The sequence below is a fragment of the Cyrtonyx montezumae genome, unplaced genomic scaffold (assembly GCF_038088225.1).
Source record: "Cyrtonyx montezumae isolate F1298 unplaced genomic scaffold, pur_monq_1.0 scaffold_29, whole genome shotgun sequence".
Lineage (NCBI taxonomy): Eukaryota > Metazoa > Chordata > Aves > Galliformes > Odontophoridae > Cyrtonyx > Cyrtonyx montezumae.
In genome coordinates this window covers 11,668,924-11,686,771 of record NW_027072033.1, presented here as the reverse complement: position 1 = coordinate 11,686,771, position 17,848 = coordinate 11,668,924, and the positions used below count along the sequence as shown (strand labels likewise).

The 17,848-nt window shown below is 38.6% G+C and overlaps 1 protein-coding gene across 3 annotated transcripts in view; it reads right to left on the bottom strand.

Moving 5' to 3' along the window:
* Nucleotides 1–4,565: 4,565 nt before the first annotated feature.
* Nucleotides 4,566–17,848, bottom strand: part of SLC44A1 (solute carrier family 44 member 1) — a 69,851-nt gene continuing 56,568 nt past the window's right edge. The window contains exons 10-16 of one of the 3 annotated variants that reach the window (XM_065740744.1): nt 17,669–17,834; nt 15,485–15,641; nt 15,131–15,214; nt 14,079–14,216; nt 11,558–11,794; nt 9,801–9,881; nt 4,566–5,623 (exon numbers count right to left, since the gene is read on the bottom strand). In XM_065740744.1, the coding sequence (XP_065596816.1) occupies nt 5,579–5,623; nt 9,801–9,881; nt 11,558–11,794; nt 14,079–14,216; nt 15,131–15,214; nt 15,485–15,641; nt 17,669–17,834 (908 nt within the window). In that variant the 3' untranslated portion in view covers nt 4,566–5,578. Of the gene's footprint in view, nt 5,624–5,686; nt 8,274–9,191; nt 9,882–11,557; nt 11,795–14,078; nt 14,217–15,130; nt 15,215–15,484; nt 15,642–17,668; nt 17,835–17,848 lie in introns of those variants that run through there. The other 2 variants (XM_065740745.1, XM_065740742.1) reach the window with 2 other exon arrangements.

Here is a 17,848-nt window from a genome sequence, read left to right as displayed (position 1 = left end):
CTTTTCTTTTTCCCTTTTCCCCTCCCCCTTTTCCAGGGACTGGGTCCATGGGTCCCCCCACCCCGATCATCACAGAACCAGGCTGAACCAGCCCATAAAACACTGTCAGGATCCCAGCCCCACAGAAGGCCAAGACCTCTGCCAATGAACAGCATCTGATGTGCCTCTTCTGCTCCAAGCAACCAAACCCACCTAGCCAAGCCACACAGCATCATCCTTTAAACAGACACAAAAAAGGCATTCAGCAAAACAACAGACAGCAGTAGAAGACCTGTCTGAGACAGCATGAGCTGCCCAGTGCTCATGATTTGGATAATGTATGCTAACAGGCAGACACTAAATGCAGCTGTTAGGATTGAAATTGTCATGTTCCCTTGGAATCACCTGGAAACAGAGATTCCAGACCAAAAAGCAGCCTGAGGGGACATGGGGCTGCCAGTATAGGACCCTGCCAGTGTGCAGAGTGCTGTTTGACCCTTTCCATCCCAACTACCATTCACTACTTTGCCACAGTGGCTTCAACATGAAGGCAGTTGAAGCCACTGTGAAGTTGAAGCCCCCTCCTTCAACTGGAGGCAGCTCTCATTTGAATTAAACCACATTATGCTAACGCAGTGTTGATGTGGTTCGCAGTAAATAATTATACAAGCAGAAAACATTGTTCAGCTTGGTGTATTTATTAAAAAAGCTGGCAGCCAGAAAGCAAAAAATGGGTGCATCCATTACACAGAGAAGACATTAACTTGCATTTGCACATTCCTCTGCTAGTAAGATTATACAGGTACTGTTATAAACTGCTTTCGTCGACTGCTCATCTGTAGCTTTCTGAGCTCTTCAGAACATCTCTGCAGAATGCAGATCGTCCTTAGCGAGCAGGAAACATGTACAAGACACTTCATGAAGAGGAGCTGGCCCCACATGAGCCAGGGCACCAATGGAATGAAAGGTTTGCAGAGCTCTCATAATATATAACAGGACTTCCTTCACCCTTCCCTCCTTTGCATACCCCCTAAAATTGTTTCTGTAGGACAAAGCACAACAGCCAGGCTGGTACAGGTAGCCTTAGCAGCCCTGACAGTGCTGTCTCCTGGCTGTGAGCAGGGGACTCGGCACATGCATTATGCAAAGTGAAGGCTGATCAACCTACTCAGTGTGAGACTGATCTTTCAGTAGCCTGCATTCTGGAGAAGCCAAGGAACCCGGCCATGAGGAGACTTCACTTGCATACACAGCATAAAGTTAATGAGGCACTTCCATACTCCCAAGAGAGGAGCTGAAGAGCAAAAGGTTTGTAAGAAGAAAGACCACACAAAAACATGCTTGCTCTACAAAACCCCATTCAGCCCACCCAGCCCAGCAAAGCATTTGTATAGCATGGCTTTTCTTGGCAACAGGACATGTGAGGGAGACAAAACGCCATGCACAGCATTTGCTGCAGCTTCCCATCTAGAGAGCAGGCCAGCACAGAGCACAAAAGCTGAGACAGACCTGGGTGGACTCTGCTTGCTTTCAGGGCTGTCAGACAGCATTTCTATGAGGAACGGTGGCTCTTAGCACTCCACAGAGACAGAAAGACTTTCTTACTTAACCAAAAACGAACTTTATTTTGATACATTAAAAAATCTATACATTTCTTAGACTAAAATACAGTTTTGCATCAGTATTCTGGCACAATGTCAGTTTACACAGAAAATATAAGATTAGATCAGCACTGTTATATTTCCCTTCCTGTATTCACAGCTTGCAGTATAAAACATTTCTAGTTCTCAGACAACAATAAACAGTCTCACTTTTCCCATTCCAAAAGGAGGTGGCATTCCACTGGAAAAATGGAGCGGTTGTTAATTTATTTTAGTTGAATGTACATTGTTCAACCAGTCCAGGGGTCTAACTTCCCTGTTAGAACTGTGACTGAAAGAGGATGAAGAACTTTTTTTGCATGAAGCTCTGATGTGCTATGACAATGCAATAATTTTTTGAGTACTGTCAGGCCTTAAGCATTTGTTTGGAAGATTTTCCTTTCTGCTTATCACAGTTACTGTAACCAGCAACACAATACAAAGTATAAAAATAATTCCATAAGATTACACTTTTCTTTTTGCTCCAAAGAGCAAAATAAAAGCAGGGCACAGGGGACACTGCTGTAAGATGTCTGTGAAATAGAATGTGAATCTTTTTAACTATGAAGATTCTGTGAACTATCTTCTACCTGTGAAACTCTGCTCTCCACGGCTCCACTCGCCTTCAGCATTTGCTCCCTAGCCTACATTAGAAACAAAACAAGCTTTTGTTGTCTTCTTCCTCTTCTCCCCCACAACACATGTGATCCTACAGCGGCTCTGTTCTTCTAATGAGATACTCTTCAGTTTGAGCAGGGACAGACCCATAGAGTACCAACACCAGAGCACACAGTATTTATTTTGGAGTTAAAAATCATGAGTTTCACGGGACTCCAGTCAGTGCTCAGCTTTTGCTGAATTTCAGGAGTCTTCAGCTTCACAAACACACCAGACCTTTCTGAAGCAGTCATTACCTGCTTGTATTTCAATCAAGCAAGAGGGGAGAGGTGGCACACTAGAGGAGTGGTAGCCACCACTGCGACCATAGTAATTCAGAGATGAGAGCTGTCTTTGAAACGTCAGACATTTTACTAATTCTGCAATTATCCATTACTTTTGCTCAAAACTGTTGCAACTCTGACTCTAGAGGGAGCCCTACAATTTCACAGAAAATTGCCAAATGCTTAAAATACTGAACTGCTCGGTATATTCACACATCATGTGATGGCTTCAGTGAGACAAGGGAGCAGAATGTGATGGAGCTTCTTAGTCTTCTGTTCTGTTTTAGCTGATTTCTCTCAAATGAATGCCAAGTATTTTAGCCTCCTGATGGATATTTTAGATGGATTCATCTAAAATATTATCTCTGGAAATATTCTCATAATCCTGATGTCTCTAAAGAACTTTGGCTTGGTTGCATCAGCTTGCAAACACTGCAAGATACCTCATGGTTCCATCCTAGATCAGAAATTCTGCCTTCTATGTAACACCTACATCACAAGAGATATAACTTACCTCTTCTCTAGTTTCTCTAAGTATAAAAAAAAATAAATCTTGAGAACAGTATTTGCTACGGAGCACAAGAAATATAAAGTTACTAATCTCCATTATCTCTCTTGTAGTGTAATAGAAATAACAGCAGAGGTGAAATAGTTGGTAGAGCACTGAAGAATTTAATACTTAGAGTAGAATTCCATAATCTCAACAAAAAGCTGAGTGCAAGAAATGCTTCACATACATCTGTTTGGTTTTGTTCTGCGAAACAGTTTTTTTTTTTTCTTTTTTCCATGGAGGGGAAGGAGTTTCCTCCTTTGGGAAGGAGCTGTATTTTTTCACAAAGATGAAACAGAACTTCAGTAGTGGTATTATGACACACAAGCTGTTCAGGAAACAATGGGCTTGAGATGTTCAGATTTAGTAAACAGTATCTGCACAGGTAAAGCCATGATTTACAAAACTGGGATGTGCACTGCTAGGTACCTACTTTTAATCTCTAATGTCTCTTAAAATGACTGTGCCATGTTCAATACATCATGTAATACGCATTCAGAACCAAATGACCACTGGATGGTGATGACTAGTATGTGTCTGCTACATGCATTTTATTCTGACTCTGTAACATACATTCATAGAATACATCATAACTACTCAGAGCAAACCCACTAAAGTGCAGGCCCTGAGGGCACATTAAATATGTTGTCTTCAGTGCTGGCTACTCAGCTGCCAGAACACTGATACAAGCAGGGCTCATTTCTGCTTTACATCCCCATTTTGTGCTGAAAGAATAAGAGTCAGCATAACCTGCCCCCTCCCTAAAGGGAGCACTGTGGAGCAGACTCATCGCCTACTCTGAAAAAAGCCCTTTCAGAAAGAAGTAACCACCCTGAGAAGGTGCTGTACAGAAACATGGGAAGTGAGACTTGGGTTAACAGGTAAGTGGACCTGTATGCTGGGTCTGGCTGAAACAAATATAACTTTCTTTACAGGAGTCCTCACGGTGCTGTGTTCTAGATCTGTGATCAGAGCAGAGCTGGCAGCACACCAGTGTTGTACCCACTGCTGAGCAGTGCTCGAACACGGTCATGGCCTTTTCTGTCTCTCCCTTCCCACAGAGAAGGCTGAGGGTGGGCAAGGGCTGAGAGGGAACACAGCTGGGAAGCCTGGCCCAAACCATACGAAAAAATACTCTGTGTCATGGAATACCACACTCAGAAATAAAACCAGGGGGAAGGAGAGAGTCTTCCAAAGTAGCCATTACTCAGATAATGATCTGGGCATCAGTCTGCTGGTGGGATGTGGTGAGTGATTGCCTTTGCATCACTTGGTTGATTTTTTTTTCCTCTCAATTTTTTTCCCTTTATTTAATGAGCTGTCTTTACCACAACCCACATTCTGATTTTTCCCCCAGCTCTCCTGGACAAGAAGGAGCAAAGGGAGTAGGGGCTTATCTGGCAGGCAGCTTCAACCCCATTACTGCATGTACTTGGTTTTCCACTTGATGTTATCCCTTCTGGGACATGCTTCCTTAACACAGAACATCCTTGCGTTACCATACCAAGCTAAGGCCACACGTAAATCCAAATCTTTTTTTTTGGCAGCTGGAAGTATGAACACAGGCTAATGGAAGGCTGAAGATGCAGTTCTAAATTGGCCATAATGCGCTAAGTTTAGCTGCAGAGCAGCAGTGAAATTGTAGAAGTAATGCACTGCACTCCTACTCACAGCAAACACAGTGATAGAGTGGTAGAACACACAAAAAAATACAGCTCTGCATCTCCTCCCAACCCCAATCAATCCAGGTGATATCACTGCCTTGCAAAGGTGAGAAGGCATGGGCTAAGTACGACTGGACAGCTGCTTGGTACTCTTTTGCTGAAAGAGCAATACAGAAATGAGAGCTAAAAGAACAACAAAGGTTCTTTAGCGCTGAAAGAATCACAGGGGTTGGAAAGTACCTCGCCTAGTTCAAACCTCTGCTAAAGCAACACGTTGCTCAGCCTCCATATAAGACAGAGGATAACAAAATGAGAAGAATTAAACAATGAAAAGAATGGCAAGCTTTTTTCCTTTGAAGACTAGCTGATTAGAGGCTATGTTCCAGACTGCCTGCAGAAACCAAGTGCTGGGAACCAGTACCTACATTTGCTTGAGTCACCAGTCCACAAGCACTGCTTGGTTCAATGGAATTTCCAAGATGATTTCTGTATCTCAGCTGCCTCATCTGCTCCTCCTGCAGTCTTATTCCCAGTGCAGCATCACACGCTAACCGGTGCAGACTGCTTCCCACAAAGCAGTCCATATATTGGCAAAAATAGTATTTAATCCATCTCAATTGGCAGTCCCCAGCACCTTTACTCCAACCTGGAATTTACTCTTCAAGTGTTCTCCACTAACTCCACTAGGAGGAAAGCAGAGTTTAGGTTTGCCCTGAAAAAGTTGTTTTTTTAGGCTCCAGTCTTCCACTTATCGCCTTGCACAAGACCACACTGGAAGAGGGCAGCTTGTAGTCTGGTTGCAATTCACTTCAAAGAACATTCAAAAGCTTTGAAGAGCCACTGGAAAGCCTGCGTATTGAGGGAATGCAGTTTGGCATGACTGAAAAGCTCAACATGCCAGATACACACAAGAATGGTGCATATGATTTTATTAAGTACTCTGTAATGATATAGATTTGTCACTTAAACATTACAGCTACCCATAGAAAAGTGTTGCCTGAATCTTTTAAACACCGTGTAAATAAATCAAATTCGTTCTTAAAACAGGATAAACTGCTATAAAAATGGTGCACAGTCAAGTCATACAAAAATACAAAATTTGTTTCCAGTTGCAGTTCTAGTTGCGATTGCAGAGAAAAGCTCCCACTTCCAGTAAGCAGAAAGCATAAACTTGCAGAACTTGTCACGGCAGATATTTGTTGACAAAATGAGCAGACTCCAAAGCTTTGATCAAAGCACCTCCAATAATTTCCAACAAGATGGAAATTACAGTTCTCTGGAAGCAACTGGGTAGGTGAAATGTCTCTCAGCCTTGGAATCCAGTTTCTAGGATTCATCTGAGCCAGTTTTTAGGTTTCTGTTGCTAAACCCCTCTGGTCTACACAAATAATAGTGTTCAGTGCAACTGCAGCTTTAGCAGCTGATATAGCGAGAACGCTTTCTCTCCACAAGCTTAAAGCTGTTCCAGGGCTTCTTCTAGATAGCCTGACTTCTACAGCTTACACTGAGAGGCCTCTCCAGTCAGTGCTCCAGTCTGAATCCTAGGTTGAAGTTCTAGTGCAGTTAACATACACATACACACAAATATATCTTACAACATCACTACTTAAGAGAGCCCTCCTGATGTCAGTGGAGTTGATATGGTTTGGTTAAACAACTGTCTAGTGCTTAAAGACTTGGTAATTCTGTCTTCCCACTGCCCCAGCAGTTACCACCTCTAACTGTATTTTCTTTTCATACAGTTTGGTTTCTGTGATATGAAAAGAGTAAATCTTTTTAATTGGCTTACTGAAAGAAAATTAAACAAATGTAAGTATCAAATGACTTCTAGAAGCAAAAGTGAAACATTTCACTATTGCCAGAAGATAAGAGCACTGATTAGTTACATGACACTGTTTTTAAAATGCCTGCTAGTCTGAAAGGAAGCACAGAAAACTTGAAACCATGCGTACAACTGAGTTTCTTTAACTAGACATACCTCTCCACTCCATTGCAAAGCTTCTACAGAAGGGCTTTTCTCTTTCATAAGGTTTTACTGAATGGAGTGATCAAACCGTTGAGGCATTATTTATTTGTACAGAGCCTCTATTTAGTGCAATAAGTTTAAAAATTCTGCTCTGAAGTATTAACTTTACATTAAAAAAAATATTTTATTAAAAAATTGTAACAAAAGGACTACAGATCATGAATTCTTAGCAAATACACTTTTAACCATTTACCATTACAATAGGCTGAACAAAATATTAGCATTCATATCTGATGAACTTCCAGACTGAAAGAAATAAAATTATCTCAGAACCATACTACTACTGCTTTTTTTCTTTTTTTAACCAAACCAAACCAAAACACATTCTCTTATCATTATTTGATGACTTCAGGTAACTATCCTGGGCAGTTACACTTCCATTTGGAAATGTTTCTCTGTCCTTTCCTGTTTTAACCACCTGCTACAGTACATAGAAATATGGGTGAAACAAAAGGCAAGGAATTGTTCCTTACACATCCCAAACCTCTCTGACATTAAATGAAATGAACTACAGAGTACTTGTTTGTACAGTATTACATTTCATTTCTCTTTCCATCCTCAGCATCTTTACATCAAGTCATGAATAAATCATGAGTATGACTAAGACTGAACTTTAATAATCTGTTCTTTGAATTGCTTATATGGAGAATCCGTGTCCCTAGAGGAGCACTGCTGACATTTGAAGGAGGCTACTGAATTCAGGGCAGAGGGGAAGAATTTATAAGAGGGTAAGAAGGGTAAAATATGAAGTAAATTGCATATAAAAATTATTATTCCCCATTTTCTAGTTTCTGTTGAATAGGAGATGCAAGGGCTCGCACACATGTGAGTACCTGAGGAGTTAGTTATTGTGATATCTGATACTGATAAAAAAAACTGAGCCCTGCCAGGGCTGTAAAATTAAATGACTGCTTACAAACCAGTTAGAAATGAATTAACTCTCACTGAAACTACCTTTTAAAAAGCTGAATTTATAACTGTTCTTGATTTGAATGTTTTCTTTACATGTAGCTGTCATAAAATTAATGCAAATTTAAACAAACTAAACAAAAAACTCTCAGCAGATTAGCTGTGTCACTGGTAATCTGTCTCTAAACCCAATCATCATTAGAATTATCTTTACAATGATACCTCCTCCAGATTTTGAAATATCAAGCAGATAAGAATCAACATTTCTGTGACTACAACGAATAAATTTTTAAAAATGGAACAATGATAAAGCTGCTTGTAAAAGCCACCCGTATGAAAAGAGTACATGTTTCACAAAAATAATTGTTAAAAAAAGTATTAAATCCCTGTTCCTTTTCTCTGATTTTGGCTGATTGTTTATATGTGTGTGTGTGTGTGTGCGCGCGTGTGTGTGTGCGCGCGTGTGTGTGTATGTATATGTGTATATATATATATATATTGTTTTGGAATGTCAATGGGTTCCAATATGGCTGGCTAGTTTCAAGATGAACTTGCTCCAGAGCCCTAGAAAACAAAGTCATACAGTATAGTCTTAGACAAATGCCATAGGTCAAGGAGAAACTGAGTCAAGGGGGTCACTGGAAACCATAAAAAAAAAAAAAAAGGTTTTCTTGACAGTCTCTTTGGAGACTGAAGATTCTAAATGTTTCCTCATTTCTTGTATTAATATCTATCTAAAATAAAAATGCATTTAAGGCACTCAATTTTTAGAACTAACTGTCATGCCTAGAAAACAACCATTTCAAGAAAACTGAGGTAAAACAGCAAATATTACTTGTTTTTGTTTTAAGAAAACGTTTTAGTGTTCACACCACTCTGAAAACCCCAGTGTAAGTGTCTGTTTAAACAGCTAGAATTACTCCCTGAAGGAAACAGTAAATGAGCATAGAATTCATTTTTAAAATGTACAGACACATTAAGTATTTAGGTGTAAGCAAATCTAGAAACTGGTATGCTATAAAGAAACAGCAAAACACACAAAGCTACACAACTATCTATTCTACAGCAGGAACTCATTCCAGCTAGGTCAAAAAGTGCTCATGCAACATGGCTTCAGGTACATAATTTAAATAAGTTCTAATTATTATAATACACTTATTTGGATCCTGTTAGATTAATAGATTGTCCACTTGGTGAAGAACTGAGTTAGGCCCCAATCATTAATTTCTCAGAGTATCTGAAGACGACCGTATTTCACAAAGTCATATTGCACGATGACAAGTCATACCTTGCCCAGCCTGGCTTTCCATCATATGCTCTCAATTCTCCACCTTCCAAATTGATCCACCTATCTGTTACTTGTACCATGTAAGGCTGTTCCTTATTCCAGGCTACTCAGACATGCAATGCCTTCCTAATAGGCACATCATAAGTAAGACAGGCTGCAGAAGCATAGATGATGCATCGTTCACTGTCTGCATATTTGACAGTGTGAGATGGAAAGAGCACACAAAGAGACAAGCAACATAAGTAGTTGGCAATAAAAACAAACAACTGGGAAAAATGTCATTTGAGCAGGTTGAAAGGAATCACTGTACACAATCCCTTGACACTGTATAAAATAATTTGGTGACAGCTTTAAATGCCTGGTTCTACTTGGCAACAATGGATGTGCTCAGTAGTATTGCTCAGGCTTTTACAGTGTAAGATAAACAAAAATAGTTTATTTCAAGACTGGAAAGCGGATTGAAGTCAGAATGAATTCCAGAGTCATCTTATTTTGAAAGTTCTCAGCAGTTAAGACTATCTGTATACCACACAGCATTTGCTACTAAGCCTGAAGAAATGATACTGCACTTGTTTCATATGACACAGTTCCTTTCATCTTACTTTTACAGGAGATGGTCTCAGCTGTGACAAAAACTCTGCCATCCAGGTGATAGGCAAGCTCACAAACAGAAAAAGCAGAACATCTTGAGTGATACAGAGAACAAAAACTTCTCCTGAAGAAGTGCAGTCAGTAAAGACAAAGAGGGAGAAGAAGTAAAAGTGAAATTCTTGGAGGATGGCCACCTCCTCATCTGCACCTACCATTGGTTTTAGCTCTCTGCCCTCAGCTCCTCCTCCCCGGCCAGCTTCTCTCATAGATTTCCTACTATTCTCCACAAATTCCTGAAAAAAAGCAGTAACGTGAAAAGTGCTTTCTTAGAGCAGACTTCGAACAACTAATCTAAATAACAAAGCTTCAGAGATGTAACAGCTCAAAAGGTCAATGCAGTTCCTTCTTTCACTTTTCTTGGGTAAACTTGTCCATAAAATATCAAAAGAGTCACCACAAGGTCCTCCATCACCAAATTCTGAAGAACCAGAAGCCAGACAACCATCTGTCATGGGGTGGTGTAACAACTTCTGTATTATCCACAGAGTTCTTTTTTGGGGAAGGGATGAAGGCAGGAGGCCAACTGTCCCAAAAACAGATTGCAGATACTAAACACTGTCCTAAGAATTTTGTTTAATGTTAGAACATCATTAAACAGAGGGACTTAGAAATAATCACTTGCAAAGTCTTGTTCGGTTCCCTCACTTCCCTGAAAATACATTTTTCAAATATTCCCCAATCAAAACTACCTATTTGAAGACTAACAGGTGTTTTTTATCAATTTTCTCCTCTTAAAGAGGTTGGCCATGTCTCTTTGACTCCCACATTTAAGATATTTATAAACATTAATAAGATCCCATCTGAGTCTTCTTTTTTCATGGCTGAACACACCCAGGTCACTCAGCCTTTCCTAAGAGAGGTGTTCCATATCCTTTATCACCTTTGTAGCCCTCCGCTGGACTCTTTCCAGGAGATCCCTGTCTTTTCTGTACCTGGGAGCCCAGAACTGGACACAGTACTCCAGGTGAGGCCTCACCAGGGCAGAGTAGAAGCGGAGGATCACCTCCCTCAACTCGCTGGCCACACTCTTTTTAATGCACCCCAGGATCCCATTGGCCTTCTTGGCCACCAGGTTACACTGCTGGCTCATGGCCAAGCTGTCATTCACCAAGACCCATAGGCCCCTCTCCTCAGAGCTTCTCTCCAGCAGATCATGTTCCAACCTCTACTGATACTTGTGGTTATTCCTCCATCCTACACCTGGGGGTGCAAACAGCCACTTAAAATGGTAAAACTTTATCAAGAGATCAACTACTCAGCAACAAACTGAATGATCTAAGGAGCGCAATTTTTGAGTCTTACTCTCCAGCTAGACTGAACAGGATTAAGACAGAACAACAAAAAAAGAAACCATGCATAGAGTCTTGAGATAGAATCTAGGCTCCAGCACAGAACCTATGATCCGTTGCTTTTATGCATGACAGACTGAGAAGGCATTTCTGGTTGCTGTCTGTTTGAAAAGAAAAAATTAAATATGGTCACGAGCTGTACAACAGTTAGAACATTCTGATGTTCTTCTCTTCTACACCACAAGGGAGGCCCTTTTTAGAAAAAAAAAAATAGAAGTAAATCTTTCCCCTCTGATTTGCTGCCTTCCCTTCTACACTGCATCATTTACAAGAAATTATACCTAAAGGTATGATTTGGAATGAAAACTGATCATTCAGCTGACAGCAAGTAGAAATCAGTACTGATAATGCCAAGCCAGGGAGGCGTCATTACTTATCTAATGCTCATCACACTACTCTTGGCTGATCAAGTCATGAATAAGACAGTGAGGTATTGTAAATTAAAAAAAAAAACCAAAAAAAAAAACAGAATTTATACTCAGCTTTCGCATTCACTGTACTCTAAAGATATCCATCTTACAGAACAAAGTGCTTAGACTTAGGGAGCTACAGTAACTTACCATGAGAACTTTATCCATGTAGAATTCCCTCCCAGGGCTTCCATCATTGTATTTTGTATCGATGGCAAAACATAAGAAAAGGACATCAACAACCATTTCATAAATGGAAAGGAAGCAGTGAGCAACCAGGAATGCAAAGAGGCAGACAATGATGAGAGGCAGCACCCAGGTAGTGTAATCTTGTTGGTAATTCAGCAACATAATCCCGGCCAAACCTGTACTGCAGACAATCAGCACCTGATGAGGAAAACAAAAGTAATCAAAAGACTTGTACCATTAGAATTGTCATATTTCAAGAACGCTTTCCTTGCACTGCCAAGCCTACAACTAGGAGTTGAAGACGCTAGTGACAACAGCATCTTTATATCCTTCATTCCCCACCTCCCTGAATAGAAAAAGTTTTACTTGTTGGTCCAGCACAAGCAAGTCAGAATACATTCAAACATGTCCTTCAATACAAAAGCTATTTTTCAAGTCTAATAATATCTGCATAAAACTGTTAATAGCTCTAGTGTTACAGAATATTCCTACAAAAAAAAAAAAAAGAACATTACTCTGTCAATTATTTAAAAACAAAGAAACAACCAAAAGAAGTCCAGATGTTACCAAACAACTTAGGTGCATCTGCACTTGATTTTGGATTGTTTGCCTTGAGAGTGAAGCCTGGGCGATGGTATGGTTTTTATTTAGCCATAGAAAATAACTTGGCCAAAACATCTTCCAAGTTTGTCATATCACCGTCTTGTTTCCGTATAGGGTAAGGAGATCAGAATTAGAAATGATCAGATTATAGGTCAGATTAAAATGGTTCAACTACACGTAACACACACCATATGTTTCTGTAAAACTATGGAGGTATTTCATGAGGTACCAGCTTCTTTCAGAACAGCAACTGTCGTGGATACTCAACTTTTTTAACATATAGGAACCTTTTATTATAAAGTACAGCTAAACTTAAGATTTCAAAACAGGTCATCTTAACTGTATCATGACAGAACAGGGTTGGATTCTAGAGGAGATGGACCAACAACCTAACACTGTTTAACTGATACTATTTTTGATAAACTACACTATTCATTTCAATATTTTTGTTACTGGTGTATTTAACAATTTTGAAGAGATCCTTCACAACAGATGTTCTCTAACACATTTCAGATTCCTCCAAAAAACTGCATTATGTATTTTATGATCCATAAAGAATTTATATTTTCATTATATATTTACTTCTCCACAAATCTCATTGGTTTAGTTACTTCATATTTAGCTCAGTGCACTGAAGTCTGATCTAACAGAAGAAGAATATAATGAGGAAGACATTTCATTCAACTAGTATCCAAATACCAGGTTATTTAAGTGGGCAGGTATCTAATTTTAATAAATAATGTCAATTATTTACTGCAATAGTATTAGTAAATAAATCCTCTGAAAGCTAGTTGTTTACTAGATTACAGATCTCTTATCATAAAATCATTAAGGTTGGAAAATACTCCCCACATCAAGTCCAACTATCAACCCATCACAACTACGCACACTAAATTATGTCCATTAATGCTACACCTACATGGTTACTCAACACCTCGAGGGATGGTGACTCCATTACCTCCCTAGGCCGTGTGCTCCAATACCTCACCACTCTTTCTGAAAAATTCTTCCTAATATTCAACATGAACCTCCCATTGAGAAAATTAATGCCATTCCCTCTCACTGGGACTCTGTTACTTTTGGGAGAAGAGGCTGACTCCCACCTTGCCACAACCTCCTTTAATATCACTGTAGTGTGCATTAATGTCTCCCCAGAGCCGCCTTCAGATTAAACAATCTCAGTTCCCTCAGCTGCTCCTCCTAAGACATGTTCTCCAGACACTTCATTGCCCTTCTTTCGACACTCTTCAGAGACTCAAATGTCTTTCTTGTACAGAGGGACCCAAAACTAAACACAGTACTCAAGGTATGGGCTCACCAGCACCAAGTACAGGGGAGTTTCTGTACAGACAGAAAGCTGACTGACCTCAAGAATTATCCTAGTCTACTTCAATTCTCAAGAGTACAAGTAAATGTTGTTTAAACTAACAGTTCTTAATTGCAAACTCCTATACTGTCTTCCACTGCAATTCGGTCAAAAATGGTTATCAACGAAGCACCAGCTTTCAACAAAAACCCAGAGAGAAGAATTCAAAGGCAATGTCTCATTTCCTTAAGATTTTATGTTTCTAATTATGAATACAATCAAAACCTCAAAATTTCTGGCCACACTTTGCTTGACTCCCTAAAAATGTATTCAAGCAAAAACTGTCATCATCCAGCCATTTCTACTTGAAAAAGCATATAATCTGCTTACCTACTCTAATTTTGGACAGTTCCTTGTGTACATGGTGTAGCTAGATGCAATAAAGTAAGAGGAAAGAAACAGGAATTTTAAGGCATTTTGTATCTGAGATACAAGTCATTGATAAGGAAAGCTTGCTGCTGCAGTGGTAGTATGCTGTAGTGGTAGTATAACAACTGAATACAGTATACATACCTTTCCTATGAACAACATAAAATCCCCAACAGTGTTTATGGCAGCCACTCGCAAAGCATTCTCCACTAGAATAACAAAGGCATCCTTTGCTGAGGTGCAGAAGTTGGTGCTGTTGATAGCTGTTGCTGTGTATGCGTTCTGGGAAAAAGAAAGTGAAGATTTACTTGACAAAACATGTTTCAGAAGGAGAGGAGGGGAAGGACTAAAAAACAGAGAAAGCGTGTGTGAGAAAAATGAGTAGAAAAAGATTATGGCTTTTGAGTAAGTCATGACATATGGTAAAGATGTCCTTGAAGAGTTGCTGAAACAATCAGTATGTACCAGACAGAAGAAGAAAGGAGGTAGGGAATTACCATTCTTTTCCTTTCTTGCTCATACTTTAAGAATAAACAATTTTATATTAAAAAAAAACTAATTAAAAATAATTTAAGTATCTCCGCAAGAAGTTGGAAGTGGCATAGCTACAGCAATTAAGTAGTTAGGGAAAAGAACTGGAATTCAATTGCATTCAAAGTTAACCAGGACAATTTTCAAGTTTGCACTGTTCTTTAATTCTGATTACATTTTCCCTATTTTCAGAAACAAAGCAAAACAAAGCCCACAGCAGTAAAAGAAGGATTTAGAGGTGTATTTAAACAGTGTGAAACCACAGGCTGACTAAATGACTTTTCCAAGATAGTCTAACAAGCCTACATGTCACAACTTGCAACTCTTTTTCCATTTTATAGACAACAGTTTGATGTTACTTACTGTTTTTCAATCCTGTAAACATGAATTATTAGACTTAAAAAAGGCTCAGTCCCTTGTCAGAGCAAACTTATTTTTTAAATCAGACACAGCCTGCCAGAGGACATAGAGAGGATCACCTCCAACCTCTAAATAAATCAATGTCTTCTAAAGTAGAGATACTGAGTTTGCAAAGATCAATACTGGCTATCATCACCCAGTTCAGTTCCAAAGTACAATACATTATGCATCAGCCTAGTACTACATTCTACAAATCACATATATTATCATCCCTTTACGTAAAACTTGAATAATGAAAACCTTACCTGATTTAAGTAGGTCAGGCACTTTTCTAGACACCAAAGGCAGCAAATGCAGGCTTTAAGCATACAGCGAGCACAAGCATTTTCCTAGAAAACACAAAAGTTAGGGAAGCAAAGTAAAAAGACAAAAAGACACACAGTAAAAAGAACATATTAAGAAAATAACATTACTTCGCGTTTCAGTAACTGATACTCAACTTTGTAACTCAAGCAATTACTCTCAGTCCCATGGTCTTTGAAAGACCAAATATTTCAAAATGACACTTTCAGCCTTGTCAACAAGTTTAACTAAATTATCTTTAATCACATCTGGCCTTGAGTATCAGAAAGGAAAGATATGGAACCTATTTCTCTTACTTTTCCTTTGAGTTGTGTATGAACATACATAAGAATCATTCGTGGTATCTTCACTAATGTGATAATGAAAGACCCCTTTGCTACTGTTCCTAGATGGTAGCAGACAAGGCGGTTAACAGATGCCAGAATAGGAGTAAATGGCAGATTCCTTTTCTCCCTGTTGAAAAGAGAGAATAACAGAGAATGATCAACATGCCTTAATATTGCCACATGTTCCCAACATGCCAGCATGCAAAAGGAATTTCTTATCCTTCTTTTAGTTGTGACTGTATATTGTTCACTCCATATAAAACATGGACGGCCCATGCAAGTTACAATTTTGGCTCAATTTTGCATGTCTAATTTAGCTATTATACTTCAAGTAACCACATATTAAATGAAAAAGTGCTGCCATCATGGTAGAAAACTATTTTCATGCAAGGTCAAGGAATAGTCTTCATCACAAGAAAACTTCTGTGCAACTTCACTGTGAAATATTAATGACTGATCCGGCTTTCCTTATATTTTCTTCCAAATAACTTTTAGAGCTCAGGTACAGGAAGTCAAATTCCCCTATGGACGCAATCACATAAAAGTTAGGACAAAGCACTACATCCAGGCAACCAGATCAGTATCTCCCAATAGTGATGAAGGACTTCATCATTAATAAAAATAAAGCATTTCTCAGCACAGTAAATTAATTCCTTGTTATTCCTTTGATATATTTTGAAGAGTCTAGGGCAGATAAGAGATCAAATGTAGTTGTTAACAGTCACAACTAAGAAAAGACAAACATTCATGACTATGTGCTTCTAAAAATATTTGTGTGATTGTTTAAAAAAAATCATTAAAATAAAAATCTTCATAGCATATAACAAGAATAGAGTACAGTTGATGGACAGCCCTAGAAATTTTTCTTAATCATATCCTTCACATGAAAAGCTTTTTATACCAAAACACTTTCTGATCCACATTTGTACTTAGGATACTAATATTTTTTTTTCTTGGGAACATCACTATAGCATCACTATACTATCTCTCTTTTCCTTACTTAATTAAATCAACACAGCTAAATATTGTGTCAACACACTTTAATCTTGCCGCTCTTTAACCAGAGAACATGTATTTACATTGTTTGGAAAAGACAGAAAATCAGATGGTTCATTCCTGAATAATGATGTGCATTTTTGTCTGTTTTACTTTATGTAAATGATAAACTGACAGCATTGTTAATGATTCTTTTCCTTACCAAAAGTATTGCCACAGTTCTGCACCACATACCAAAACATAGTATTTCAGATCACTGAAATATCATTTATTCTCATGAACTACTAATAAAGCATCTGATATCAGGTGGTTTTTTTGTTTGTTTTCTGTTGATGTTTGTTTGCTTTTTGTTTTGTTTTTCTAGGGAAAAAAAGTGGATTCTAAATGGTTTAAGCACGATAATTTTCACTTATTACAAATACATTTTCAGAAAAGTCTTCAAACACTAGAAACAAAGTTTGGACCAATCTATTTCGACAAGCCTGTTATTCTGAGATCAGTCTTTTATCTTTGTGAAGCCAAATTCTAATGCCTGAAGGTTGTTAAAAAAACACTGCTTAAGCGTTGGTATTGCCTTCTTGAACAATATCTGATCAGCAGATAACATGCAGAACAGCCAGGATAATGTTCTAATGTTCTGATACCCATCTGGGGACATAAATATAGCAATGAAATATGAGCTTTAATGTACACTTATTTTGTGAGAATCTATATGTAGATGATGATTCTATTAAGACCCTATTATTACACCATTCTGGTGTAAGAAAGATCAACAAAGATTAATTTAAAGGGCACTGTTTTGCGATTAAAATAAAAGCAAATTACTGTCAGTAGTTCTTCAATCTCTACTCAGTTTAGCAGCACTAGTTACTAGTATTAAAGACAGTCTTCTAGGTGTATTCTTTTCTTGTAAACAATCACCCATGTTTTCACAATATGCACAGGTAACAAGATAAACAAGACTTCAAATCCTAAATACCAAGAATATCATTCATAATCAGCAAAACATGTTATTACTGATGTAAGACAAGTTAACACAATTCAACTACTCTCCAGCTTTCACACAGAAAGGAAGTATTCACCCCTAAAGCTTTATCCCTCATTATTTCTACTAATTGCATGTCTAGGCTGCTCTCAATAAAGTTAGTTTATCTTTACCTTGTGAAATAGTATGTCACAACAGCTCCTGCTACTGTCATCTGCTGACATGCTAGGATGAACTCACTAATCCAGATCAGTCCTACTACATGGTACCACCACATGTACTTCAGGGGGCCTACCATCCGAAATTCAACAAATCCTTCTTCATTTGGGACAGGATTACCTAGAAATTAACAA